Below are 14,189 nucleotides of genomic sequence, written 5' to 3' on the forward strand. Positions count from 1 at the left end.
TGCTGTAATTCCTGAATATTAAATATGACATAAGATGTATCTTTCACATGCAGCAAATATTGGCATTAATCCTGTATCTTTTTTTTTTAATTTCTCAAATCCTGCATTTTCATGTGCTATTTTTCATTTTATGAACGAATTGATAAGCAGGCAGTCTTTTAGCACACTGGATTAATGTTATTCATTTTCTTTGAACTTGATTAAAAAGCTGTCAAAGGGAAGCCTACATTTTATTGGTGGAATACTTTTACAAAATATAGTAAGGGACGTTATACCAGAAACCATACATTTAAAAGTAAAATAATTTATTATCCTATTGTTTATCCATGACAACTAAAACTATCAATGCATAAATTGATTTAAGTCTAGTCAAATAATTCTAAAGACATACAAAAAGCTTTTAGAAAAACTTTGTGTTTGAAATAACTTAATATAGTTCACTAATAAAACATCTCAGGGAGCACAGTAATAACTGAGGAAAACCCTATAGAGCACAACATAACTAAGGAAACCATAAAACTTTATAAAGTGATGGCAATTTAAAATGGGCAGTGTGTTACTTTGGGCATTTTAAGTTGTCTTTAAAGCACTAAAGTTCAGGAATTAATTTCAGTCTAGATGCAGCCTATACAGTAGATTGATTTGGCAGTTCGAATCTCACCAGGCTCAAAGTTAACTCAGCCTTCCAGCCTTCCAAGGTTGGTAAAATGAGGACCCAGACTGTTGGGGGCAATATGCTGACTCTATAAACTGCTTAGAGAGGGCTGTAAAACACTAAGAAGCGGCATGTAAGTCTAAGTACTATTATTATTGCTATTGATCATCCTGGTAATCCCTCCCACCAAATGGAGTGGGATACACTAACAAAAGCTGCTAGGTCTCAAAACTACTGATGTGGTTACATATAGAAGTATTGATACTTCTTACGATGAAAGCAAAAATGTTAGCTCTTACCATATTTTGTTAAATTTACTTTTAGTACTCCATCACTAGTTCTAGCATCTTTTCTCACATTTTCATTTCTGGACCTCCTCAGTAAACCAGAAACTATTCCAGCATCAGTAGATAGGGGAAAAGGCCAGTTTGGGACAATCATGTGTTACATCTAGAGTCCTGACCACCTTTGAATTCCAGAAATGGTTAGAATTGCCAGCTAGATTGCAGGGAAGATACCTGGCTGAACATCCAAAGCACCCATCTGAGGTAGGTCATTTTAATTGTTTTTCCAAATTTTGTAGAGTGTGGTTGTGGCATTTGAATGTCATCCAGACCTCAATCAGAAAAGAAGTGGTCTGATCATTTAAAGAACTAATTACAATGTCCTCCATTTCTGGATCTTGAAATGATAACTGTGACATGAAGAGCAGATCTAAATAATTACTTTATGAGTAGTTATCATTTAGGTCAATCCATACTTGCCATGGAAACAATACATTTCTGACTCTTCCAAGAACTTTGGTTTATGTGGTTTATGTCCTCTAGTACTAATAGCCAATATCAAGTTATGAAGAAAATCCAAGAGCTCACATTCTCCTAGGCAGATTCCCTAGCTTGACCCTACAGCCCAGCCTCAAAAATGGGCATTCACACTGTGTAGAGCACAACCTCCAACCACTGCCACAGTATACCAAAGAATCATTATCACTTTCGCTCCTTTGCCTTGGAATCAGGACTGCCAAAGGATGTGAAATTTAGGAAATAATATCCAAACAGGACAGTATTCCCACTCTTGCTCAACCAAGTTTTGATAGTACATGCCAGGTCTTCTTGCTCACCAACAAATAGTATTTTGTTACAAATGGGACTGATATCTATCTAATGGCTTCTTGAGGACCAGGCTTCCAGCTATCTGATCTGCCAGGCCTAGGCATATAGTCAACTTTTTGGCTATAAACAAAGACATGCACAAAGGCAAAATGTACTGTCAAAGACTGAGTTGTTCAAAGAGTTAATTCTGAGTACATATAAGCAAATGTTGACAATGTATTTTTATTTCAATGTTTGGAAATGTAAAGACAAAACCATCACTAAGTTTTCACAAAATGAGGCATCTGTCACTAGAAAGAAAAAGAAATATTTCAAAAAGATGTTTACAGAAATGTAAAAATATTAGGTATCAAGACAGATGTGAACATGTTCAACAACATTCCCGGTCTGTCAGTCAGAGCTGAAGATCTTGGTGTATTCAGTTAGCATCAGCTCAATCAATTGGTTTTGATACAGCATGTGGATTGCCATGGATCCTGTCTCTTTTTCAGGTCGAAGGAGAATTGGTCCAAAAACAATTCCTAAACTTTGGGGTGACATAAGATTCATCTTTTCCTTGGCTGCTATCCTATTGGTAAAAAGAAAAAAAAAGTTAGAAAGGAAAGAAAAGATAATCCAAACATGGATCATGACCATAGTGCTATTTTTCCACTGATACTTTAATTACAGCCTGACTTTTTGTTTAAATATTAGAGAGAATATTAGAGAGAAATATTAGAGAGAAAGGAGAAAAGAGGTTTTAATATTTTTGGATCCAAGATGACAGAACTAAGACAAAAATAATTTTTGCTTCACAAGCATCAGAACCTACCCATATATGTTTTGTTATTGCTATTCCATCTTTATGTAAAGCTGATTATGGGCTTGAAAATCAGAATTTTTCTCCCCAAGGCTTTTTTTTTCTTTCCTCTTAGCACTCTGGGAGGATGTTTTGTGTGTTGTGATGTGCTTTTGTATAACGTAATATGCTTTTTAAAAAGAATTGAAGTGCATTAATGGGTGCATCAGTCAAAGCTAAACAAAGACCTTCCTAACCATATAGCCTTTAACTAATAATGATGCAGAAGCTGTGGATCTAGGACACAGGTGTCACACTCGTGGCATCAAGTTGCTGTCATGTGACATATTGTGACATTTTCCCCCTTTGTGGACATTTTCACCCAACCACCCTATCCCAAGGATCCTTTAACCTTCTGGGTGTGTGTGTGTGTGTGCACAAAAGTGCACAAATTGAGAAGAATTAGATTCGGTTGAAGAATATTCTTTCATCACTGATAAATAACAAATCTACCTGATATTTTAGGTGTATCGCTCTTACCTCTTTCTATTGAAACCAGACTATCTATATGTTGACTTGGCTACTGGCAAAATGCAGTACATTTGGGTAGAATTAGGCAAAATAAATAAATTTTATTGACATACTTGCCTGCATTAACATCACTACAATATATGCATTTCAAATTGGCAACTGTGAATAATTATAAATATGAATTATTGGGTCTAGCTTCAGTTTGGGTTTGACCCAGTGTACATTATTAAGATAGCACTGGTCATATTTGATGCCTTTCAGTAGAACAGGAAAATGGGTGGTGCATCCATCCTTGTGCTCCTTGATCTCTCAGCAGCAACCCAGCCTCATGATGGGTGAAGACTTAGGTCATACCATAGGTTCACTTCACTATATTGTTGGGTTGCAGAAAATTGTAAATGCTATAAAAGAATTGCCTGCATGTAAATGACCTACTGACTTCCCTTGAAGATATATACAAATGAGGCTTCCTTCCCCTCTAAATCTTAAAATACATATTTCAGAAATTTCAGTAAATGGCAGAAGTTACATCATCTGTTTCATGTCTTACAAAAAGGTCTCTATCATACCACTGGGCATAGTAATCATGCACAGAGCATGATCTTATGATAAAAGTTTCTCATATTTCAAGTTTGCCACATTCTCTAAACTCAGACACTTAATTTAGTGCTGTTGTTGGGTGGTTTTTTGGGCTAATATAAATAGGGAGCATTACTGCTTGTAACCTTGGTGTCTGTTACAAAAAATACGCTCCATATGGCACTAATCAGGTTAATTATTACTTTAAATATTACTTACTTTAAAAAATAGCATCTTTATAATAAACAACATATTCTCCATAGATTATTTTGTGCAGAAGGGTAATAATAACACTGATCTACTAATCAGAGTAGAGATAGACAACTACCAAACTCTTTCTATTTTGTGTATGTGTGTGTTTGTGAGAGAGCATTTTATTCCACTTGCCTTACATGTTTCCAATATGCAAATGCCAAGGTGCAATTTTCCAGATATTGTAGCCAAATTCCTATCCTAGTGTCCTTTTTCATCAGCAATGGTTTTGGGGGTTGTATTGAAATTCTATCAAGGTTTCTTTTCCAACTTAGTAATAAATACATTTGTCTCTATCAGTTCCCATTTCATTGAAACTACTGAGCATAACTATGAGAGAAAGCCTGAATAAATCACCATCAATGCAATCAACATTTCAAGAGCCTCCATGGCCAAGTAAGTAGGCTCTCTAATACCAATCATCAGTATTTTGAACTGTGTCAGGTGGAACAACAGCACTTGGTATAAAAAGGCAGTTACATTGTTCAAATAATCTTAAACCACCTGGGAAAGCCAAGGGAAATAATCCAAACCATTTAAAAGCTAAAGTTAGAATATTTCAGACATGCGATGTGACACCTGGAAAGATACAGCATACTTCACTTAATCCTCCAGGGAAAGATTGAAGGCAAATGTGGTCTAGGCAGAAGAAGAACATCATGGCTTCAAAATCTAAGGGACTGGTTTTGGCAAAACTCAGCAGCACTTTTTCATGTGGAGGTTGATAAAAATAGGATTGCCAACATGATTGTCAACTTCCGATGATGGATATGGCACAAGAAGAAGAAGAAGAAGAAACAATCTTACTAGAAACCTTATTTAAAAAAAAAAGAAATAATGGATTATGGGGGGCACATCGCACAATTTATCCTGCCATCTCTTAACTCCTCAGCAGAAGTATATCCCAAACTTAGATAAACTTAAAGCACATCTGTTGAGGTCAATGTGACTTAAGGAATGAACCTAAGTAGCACTGATTTCAGTAGGACTGATCTACTTTTAACTTTACCTAGAAACAGTCCACTAAAAATTGGCAGACCTGTTTCTCAATGTCATTAAATTTTAAATAGTGAAGGTTCTTTATTAGACAAATGAACAATCACAGGAAGAATTTTGTCTTGGTCTAATCTATTTTATGTGACAAAAGTATGACCGCTTTTAGAAATTAGTAGTTAAGAAGAGAAACCCGAGATCATACTCTCCAAATACACGGCCATCTTTTTTCCCTCATTCATCATCTTTTCCCATGTTCCACCCCCATCATGGTACAGAATAGAAGCCAGCATTCCGTTTTCACTGAATATACTTGGGAATATATTTCCCAAGACGATTTGAGGATTTTTCCCTTAGTTTTCTCCCCTTCAAAGCATTTAACATTTCCACAATGTTAGACTTTTTCCATATTTTTTTTTGAGTGCAGAAATTATATTAGCTACATCCATTTCCCACACTGAAAGTTTGTATATCTTAGAATTCTGCATGTTTTAAATAGAAAATTGTCCAGCCGTATTACTATATTTTCAGCAACCTAAAGTAATTCACTACAACTTAAATTTTAACTCTGACCTGATTGTAATTTTTTTAAATTAAAATGTGGAATTCCTTTTTGAGCATCAATTTATCCTTTGATTAAGTATTTTTTTTTTTGTAAAAAGAAAAAAAGAAAGCTACTCCAGGCTCAGAAAAAGCTTCTCTAGATGCTTCAAGTTGGAAAGTAATGATTCCTTGAAAACATTACAGAATCTATAAATCAAGACTATTGTTTTGAGAAGATCATCCACAGGGAAGCCAATTTAGTCTAGTGCCAAACTCGGGATCCGTGGGCTGGATGTGCCACGTGCTGGCTCTGCCCCTGCCCTGTTTAGCAAAGGGGGAAAAAGTCCCACTATGTCACATGATGCTGCTGTGATGATGCGAGTTTGACACCCCTGGTCTAGTGGTTAAAGCACCAGGCTAGAAAATGGGAGAGTTCAAGTTCTGTTTTAGCCATGAAAGTCAGCTGGGTAACCTTGGCCAGTCATTCTCTCACAGGGTTATGCTTATGGAGTAAATAGGAGGAGTAAGGTGTGTGGCTATGTTCGCAAACCTTGAATTATTGGTAAAACTAGCACAGGCAGAATACAAATTAAATAAATAAATTCAGACATGATCTCTTCTGAGCAAGGAGCTGCAGTTAGCAAACAATAATTTGCACTTTTCATATTAAAAAAAAGTCTTATAACAATTCTAATAAAATCACATCTAATGCCCCCACAAATGGTATGAATCTCCAGTTGTGAAACAGAATGGAAACAGTGTGATGTGATATGTGATGTTGTTTTCCCACCACACAATTTTCTCCATATACTCATTCAGATATAGGCTCACATCTCCTGCACCTTTCCTGCTTGTTCCACTCGCCCTCTATCCTCCCCACCTAACAGTCACAGTATATTAGTCAAGTTAATTTTAATGGTGGCCCTTTATGCCTCTCTCTGCAATCTTGTCAAGAAGTGATGTGGGAGGAGGATGTACTAGAGCATAACAAACTGTTGCTGCTGAAGGACAATTGAAGGGAAGGGACAATTGATTGAAGTATACCAGTTATTACCATTATTGCTGGATTAAGAATGCCTGTGAACTTGCACTGAGCTTGATTACTTTGGGCTGCTTGCATATATTATACTTCCCGGAGATTCATTGAATTAATTCTCTTAGAAGCCTCAGGAAAGCAAGCAGTAGAAAAGCCTATTCTTGACTCAAGTGCCTTCCTTCCTTCCTTCCTTCCTTCCTTCCTTCCTTCCTTCCTTCCTTCCTTCCTCCCTTCTCTCCCTCCCACCCCCTTGCTCTTTTCTTTCTTTCTTTCTTTCTTTCTTTCTTTCTTTCTTTCTTTCTTTCTTTCCTTCCTTCCTTCCTTCCTTCCTTCCTTCCTTCCTTCACCCCTCTCTCTCCCTCCCTCCCTCTCCTCTCCCCTCCTCTCCTCTCCTCTCCTTTCCTTTCCCCTCCTCTCCTCTCCTCCTCTCCTCTCCTCTCCTCTTCTCTTCCTCTCTTTCCCCTCTTCTCCATTAGAAAATGTACAATATGAATGCATTTATAGGAACAGATAGCTATGTGGAAACATGGGTAGTAGCTTAGCAGCAATGGCAGCATATTGCACAGTCTTGCCTACTGGCTGGCTTTGTCCAGCACCTAAGAAGTTACCTGATAGTGACTTTTTGGTGTGTGTGTGTGTGTATGTAATGATCGTTAACTGTCTATTATATTGTATAGTTTAAACAAAATTGTTCATGTATCCTAGAAGTACAATGTTCAGTAGAATTTATCTCACCTTACAACACTCCTACTAAATCAATCATTGTATATTCTGATTCAGTTTTAAAATCAGTATTCTTTGTTTATGGGAATAACAATTACTTGCAAAAGTTGCCCTCATTCCCACCTCATCCAAACAACTATAAACAGAGCCATATTTAAGTTTGTCTCTATGGCCAGATATACAAGCATTCAATCTTGAGGCAAATATGCCCCAGCAAATGAATCAACATTTGGAATCTTGTCAACCCAATACCATGTCGAATGGAAAAAATTATGGACATTAGACAATCCTAATGAATTGGATCTCCTATCAATTCTAAATTTACTGTTGATAGTTCAAGCTGCTGGTAGGAGTCAGACTTTGTTTTCTTCATTGGGAATAAACTTGATATTAATACTTTAACTGTGCCAAATGTACTGGAAAATAACCTGATAATATGCACTACTCTACAAAACGATATTAAATAAGCAAGTTAACGGAGGCAAAGGCCATTGAAGACCCAAAAAAACTTTAATAATAGTCAGGGACATTCAGAACTTGCCTGAAAAAGAATATACATGTATCTAATGATCAGTCTGGTTAATCATTCTATTATCCACCCTAAGATTACTTAATATAACCAATTTTGCATTAATCACTATTTTCAAAATATTTGTTTTTTTTGCTCTCATTTGCTGGTAGCCTAAAGGGTAAAATGGATGTTAAACCAAAATATTGGGAAATTTTATGCAAGGATTCCAAAATCTTGATAGATGTGGTGATTTTATTTATTTCTTAATTTTTAATGCTGCCCATCTCACTAACCAAAGCGGCTCTTCTTATGAAATGGTGGCTTATAAAAGTATTTGATACGCATATTTGGTTGAATGGGGAAACCTGCCCAGGCCAGTATAGTGAACAGTGAATGCCCTGATTAATGTAGGTAATGTGTCACCAAACTCTGCTATATCAAATATAGTGATAGTATCCTGCCTATTTTGGTCTTGAGATAGAGGATGCTGCTTGATGAACAGATCAATGCTGTTAATCTAGGAGTAAGGTAGACTCCTGCCCACTGTTCAATCCATATGGAGGTTGACCATACAGCTGGACTGCATGGAGCATTAGTTTTTACCTGTGTTTGGATGCATGAGAGAGGTCACTCCAGATCACCTAGTTTGCAATGTAAAGATTTATCTAGGGATTGGTTACTGATGGAGACATATACTCTTGAAATTATTTACCTTGGGATGATAAAGGTGAGGTTATAAGATTTTATTTATTACTCTGATAGTATGCATCTATTCAATTAAGCAACCAGGATGATTAGAGGACTGGAGACTAAAACATATGAAGAACGGTTACAGGAACTGGGCTTGGCTAGTCTAGTGAAGAGAAGGACCGGGGAGACATGATAGCAGTCTTCCAATATCTGAGGGGCTGCCACAGGGAGGAAGGGGTCAAGCTATTTTCTAAAGCTCCTGTAAGCCAGACAAGGAATAATGGATGGAAACTGAACAAGGAGAGATTTAACCTGGAAATAAGGAGAAACTTTCTGACAGTGAGAACAATCAACCAATGGAACAGCTTGCCCTTGGAAGTTGTGGGAGCGCCATCGCTTGAGACTTTCAAGAAGAGATTGGACTGCCATTTGTCAGAAATGGTATAGGGTCTCCCACTTGGGCAGTGGGTTGGACTAGATGACCCCTTCCAACTCTGACTATCTGTTATCTGTTTATTAATTGAACTATTAAACAGCTGAAAATTAGCAATGTTGTCTATCAACTAACTAAGAATGTCTCTTCTGGGTTCACCTTTGGTTCTGCACAGGGAATAAAGGGATCTTTGGGGTGAATCCAGGAGGAGGCTTCAAAAATTTTAGCAATGGGTTCTCTGCCCAGTTGCTGGGTGGGCATGGCCATGGTGGGCATGGCCTAGCCAGCCTCCTGAACCATGGGGGGCGTTTTTGCCCTCCCTGGGCTTTCTGTGAGCCTCTGGGAGAGTGAAAACAGCCTCCCAGGGCTCCAGAGGCTCTCTGGAAGCCAGAAACAGGCCTTTTCTGGCCTTCCCGAACTTCAGGGAGGCCTGTTTCTCACCCACCCTGAGCCTTCGCATGTGCCCTGAACTTACCTGCATCCAAAATAGGCCACATGGGGACTCCTGGGAGGGGCAGGGCAGGGTGGATGGGGCCAGCCAGGAGTGGGATTTGGGGGTTCTCTGAACTGTGCAGTATCTTAGCTAGAGGTCTCCCGAACCCCTCCGTACCTCCAGGAGCCCATCCCTGGGTGAATCCAAGTGTTCAGCAGAAGGGGCTGGATTTCAACCATCCAGCTGTGGAACCACAGCATACATGGCTACATGTTTGTATAAGTAGGGAAAGCAATATTTTTCCCTTCTTTTTATGATCATCTCCTTTCCATGTAACAAGTCTCATGAGGTTCACCAAGACTCAAGAACTGATTGGAAGGGAGGAAAGTAAAACAAGTAAGTCAAGCGAAGTGTTTAAAACGCTTCTTCCTCCCAGAGCGCAAAAACCACCTATTTGTTCCTTACACTGTTTGATTTGTTATTCAGAGTGGTCTTATCTGTCGCCAGAAGCCCAGATCATCAGGTTTTACCTCTTTTGACCACAGAGTCACAAAGCTTATTTATTCTTGACTTTTGTCATTTTCAACTCAGTGAATGGCAGAGTTTATGCGGCACTGAAATCCCTGCCTCCCAGGAGGCAACTGATACTTCTCCCCGAATTCAGTCTTAAGTTTTCAAGTTTTCTTTCATTCTTTTAATTCCAGACTGCCTGAAGGCACATTTTCTCACAATATTAGAAATAAAAAGCACTTAGGTAACAATCTCGCTTTGAATCAAAAACGGCAAACCCAGAAGGCTTTATCATCAGCGCAGCACATCCAAAAATGTCTTTGTAAAAATAAATCAAATTATATGAGTTAATTGATTCCAGGGAACATCAGCAACTGCAGGTGGAAAATGAATAACAGGATGTTTATTAATGAAAGGCTATTAATCAAAATTGACAATACCGAATCCTTGTTTCTTTAATTTCAATGCTACCTGCAGTGGACATGGTGATATTTGCTTCCTTTTTAACTACCGATTTCTAAGAAAAAGAAAAAAAGAAATATTCACTCTTGGGGTTTCAGATGAAAATGGAATGCTGTTTATTTAAATGCTGAAAGACTATTCTAAATCCAGTCTGACTGGCTATATAGCAAAGATGCCAGGGGTAATTAATTAACATTTCATTTTAGGCCATGGAACAATAAAAGACGGAACGGATGCTGTTCTGTGTCATTTTCTCCCAGACTTCATTTCGCAAGGGACAGGTGGATGGTGGTCATGTCAATGTCAGTAAATACCTATTGGGGAAATAGTTTGGGGATGCACACTCAGACTGATGCACATGAAGGGATCTTTTCCCTTTTTATTGCCTTACCAGCTGCTGAATTAGAAAAGACTGGGACTAGAGAAGAATGCTGTTTGTATGCTTTACCTGAGCAAGTGTTGTGGTTTGCCGGCAGCAGGTGAGGACGGCTGAGGTCTCAGAGAGGGAGGACTTAGATGAGGGGCCTGCATGTGATGTAAGGATGGGGCCAGGACCATCAGGGAGTGGAGTGCTGCCTTTGGAGATTGTGGAGGCTGGCAGCAGGGATGAAGAGGTCCCAGAGGAGCCTGTGTCCAGGTTTTGCTTTTATCTCTGTTTGGTGTTTATTTACTTGGAACAAGGTTTGGGTCAGAACAGCAAGTTGAACTATCAGTTCATAACTCACATTACTGATAAAGGAGAATATTGGTAGCTCAGGGTTGAAATGAGGAGTCCTTGGTGCTCTCTGAGCTTGGCTGTTTTCTTGCCTCTGTTTCATTCCTCAACTAGGTAATATCAGTGTGCTGAGGATATGACCTAGTTTGAGGAATGAAATTTCTGCAAAAAAACAACCAAGCTCAGAGGGCATCAAGGGTCCCTCATATCTCACATTGTCTATTTATTCTTTATTATGTCTTTGGCCAGTCAACGTAGAACAAAAATACAAAGACATGAGGCAAACAATACAAATAAATAAAATATATAAGGCCATTATGTTGGTCTCATAAAGTTTCAGGGTAACTGAAGTATACTTCCTTTCCCAATACTGAAAAAGATTGCTTCTCTGAGCCAGTTGGAATAGGCAATCTAGATGGGTATCTGGTCTCCCAAGTTCATGAAAGGTTATACCTAGAGTAGATAAAGAGTTTTACTTGATCAGTGTTGTTATGTTCATAGTCCGATGGTACTCTCCTCCTTTTGCGACGTAAGTCAAATATTTTATTCTCTGGCAGCTGATTATCAATATGGTATACACATTAGTATGAATGAAGGTGCTTTGAAAGCTCTCCTCAACTCTATGACCAAGTATGAGAGGATAGCCACATCCTTAGGATAAAAGAGGATATTGCCTCTTGGCCAATGGCATTTAGAACAATGAAAATCTAGCTTATTATGGTATGGAACTATTGAAGTTACATCAACATTTAAAAAGTGGTGGGGCAGGATACCACATTGTTTACCAACCCAGATTGAGGAAAGTGAATTAGTTAGTTGACCTTGAGCATTGTATCTAACTTTCAGACTTATACTAGTTCAAAGGCTAACGGAGTCTTCCATCTGTAGGAGGTGAGAGGAAGGTCAATTCTTCTAGAGAGTTTTTTAAAATAGAATCAAAGAGTGATTTTAAATCTGGAAAGGCAACATGCAATGGAATTTATAGATCAAGGGTATATTTCTCTATCTGATGATATAAGACCATAGCTTGATCAGTTGTTAATCTACCCTGTCTAAACCTGGCTTACTCTTATGCTTAGGATGCTATTCTCCTCTAGTCAATCATAAAGTTTTTCATATAGAAATTAGGCAAATATTTTATTAAGTTTAGAAGGCCAATTGGATGATAAATTAATAGGATCTTCTTTTTGCCCTTTCTTATAAAGTAGGATATGAATAGGGTTATCTATGAATGTAAAGAGGACAGGCAGTAAGAATAGAGTTAGATGGGATCTTAGAGTTTCAACCCCCTGCCCAAACAGGAGACCCTATACCATTCCAGACAAAAGAAGACAAATCTCTTCTTCTTCTTTTTATAAACATGTTTTTTTATGTTTTATGTTTTGTTTGCTTGTGTATTGTCTTTGAAAATTAAGACAAATATCTTCTTAAAAACCTCCAGAACCCACAGCTTCTGAAGGCTAGCTGTTCCACTTTTCAATGAAACAACCAATCCCTGTAAAGACCTTGGCTGGGATACAATCACTTTTAGGGATTTTATTTTCAATACATTGATTAATTGTCTCAAATGGATTCTGTTGGCCACCTTGATAGCAGGTCTGGTATAAATCAGTTCCCTGCATCTATTGCGATCTACAACTGTTGTAAAGTAAGCAACTGTAGAAATGGGCAATTCATCTTTGTAAATTATATTTTAACCCATCATATGCCAAAATGCTTGGGAATCATTAGAATTGTATGATAGTAATCAGCTGGTGTCAATTTTTTATATAACCCTTCTGATTTTTTTCTCATAAATTAATTTGTATATTGTCTTTTTGTAATAGATTTTGGGAACTTAAAAAGGTCAGATTCTTCTAACTCAGGGTAAAAGAAGCTAAACATTTATATCTTGGCCTGGACCATTCTAGATTGAACCAAGATCTGAATGTGGTCTCCTTGGATGTGAGATTTTCATTCCTTCTCCCAGTGGGTGGGTGAGGCTGTGTGGCTTTAATTAGAATGTTAAATTCTACAAACTCATGGGTTTCCATTTACCTGATGGGTTAAGGTAAGTTTGTTGTACTGAATGAGTGGAATTAACACGGAAATAGCATTATTCAACCAATTTAGACACTTGGTCCTCCTACTAGAATATATATATCTTCTGGATCAATGGGCATGCAGATTTGAGGAAGTTCTAGATTTAAGGTCAGTGGTAGGTGGCTAGTTATCTGTCCTGTTCATTATCAACTGGAATGAATCTATTAACTTAAGCATATTATTGGAGATAGTGAAATAATATTGTACTTGCGCCCAGATTCCAATAAGTGTATTTTGCAAGGAAATTACTCTTCATCAGGCCATTTCAGAAGTTTAACTGGTAGGTCATTTAAAATAAACAAACAATAATCAGATTGATTTTTTTTCTTTTAATTTCACAATTTATTAAAGGGTTCTCACCTGGATTGGGTGCAGACATACGTCCCATTGTGAATTATACTACCACTGCCCATTGAAAGAGTGATTCCAGAAAATAAAAAACCTGAGAAAACTCTAGAAAACTGACCAAAGAACAAATATAGCTTTTAAAGAATGCTGTAAAAGTGATAGACTTTCTATCTAAAGATAGGTGGAGTGTAATTAATAGTGAACAGATAATAAATACTTAGGAACTTCTCAATTATCCATGAGCTAATGAAAAATATCATATGCACATATATGGCATCTTCACTTCCTTTGGACACTGGTGGGTGCTCTTCATATTGTTCTTTGAAGATAGAACATGAGATGTGTGAGCCACTCTTCTGCTTTTTACATGTCTGCAGAGTAAAACAATTTTTGAACTGTTTAATCTCAGGCGTTTCATCATCCAATTTGCCAATTGCTCTTATCTGGGGGAAAGGCCCCTAATATTTCATGGACTGTCTTAGAGATACTTGGAGAGGCTGAGTAATTTTTGTAAAACTGCCACAAATTCAGTGTTATGCTGTCTTATCCCATCCCTCTTTGATTTTCCTTCTCACTTCATGAACCCTTGTCTGCGTCTGGAATGGAGGAAGAATTTAATCTGTGTGAATTTCTATAAAAATTAACTTAATCTATTTTCCCTTGACAAAATTTTTTGAATTGGATCAGTTATTTATCAGATTTTGTACTTTGCGCAAATGTCATATTCTGGGCTTGAACATGCATTTAAAAATGCATAATCCAAGATAGAATAAAGAAAGAGAAAATATGTTCTGAATTTCGTA

General features: G+C 37.6%; 1 protein-coding gene across 2 annotated transcripts in view; it reads right to left on the reverse strand.

Annotated features, from left to right (window-relative positions):
- Positions 1-291: 291 nt before the first annotated feature.
- Positions 292-14,189, reverse strand: part of ARHGAP15 (Rho GTPase activating protein 15) — a 470,287-nt gene continuing 456,389 nt past the window's right edge. For both annotated transcript variants that reach the window (XM_087920289.1, XM_026717802.2), the window contains one exon: positions 292-2,335. In XM_087920289.1, the coding sequence (XP_087776415.1) occupies positions 2,158-2,335 (178 nt within the window). In that variant the 3' untranslated portion in view covers positions 292-2,157. The remainder of the gene's footprint in view (positions 2,336-14,189) is intronic.

The sequence above is a fragment of the Pseudonaja textilis genome, chromosome 1 (assembly GCF_049901715.1).
Source record: "Pseudonaja textilis isolate UNSWEBS1 chromosome 1, rPseTex1.2, whole genome shotgun sequence".
NCBI lineage: Eukaryota > Metazoa > Chordata > Lepidosauria > Squamata > Elapidae > Pseudonaja > Pseudonaja textilis.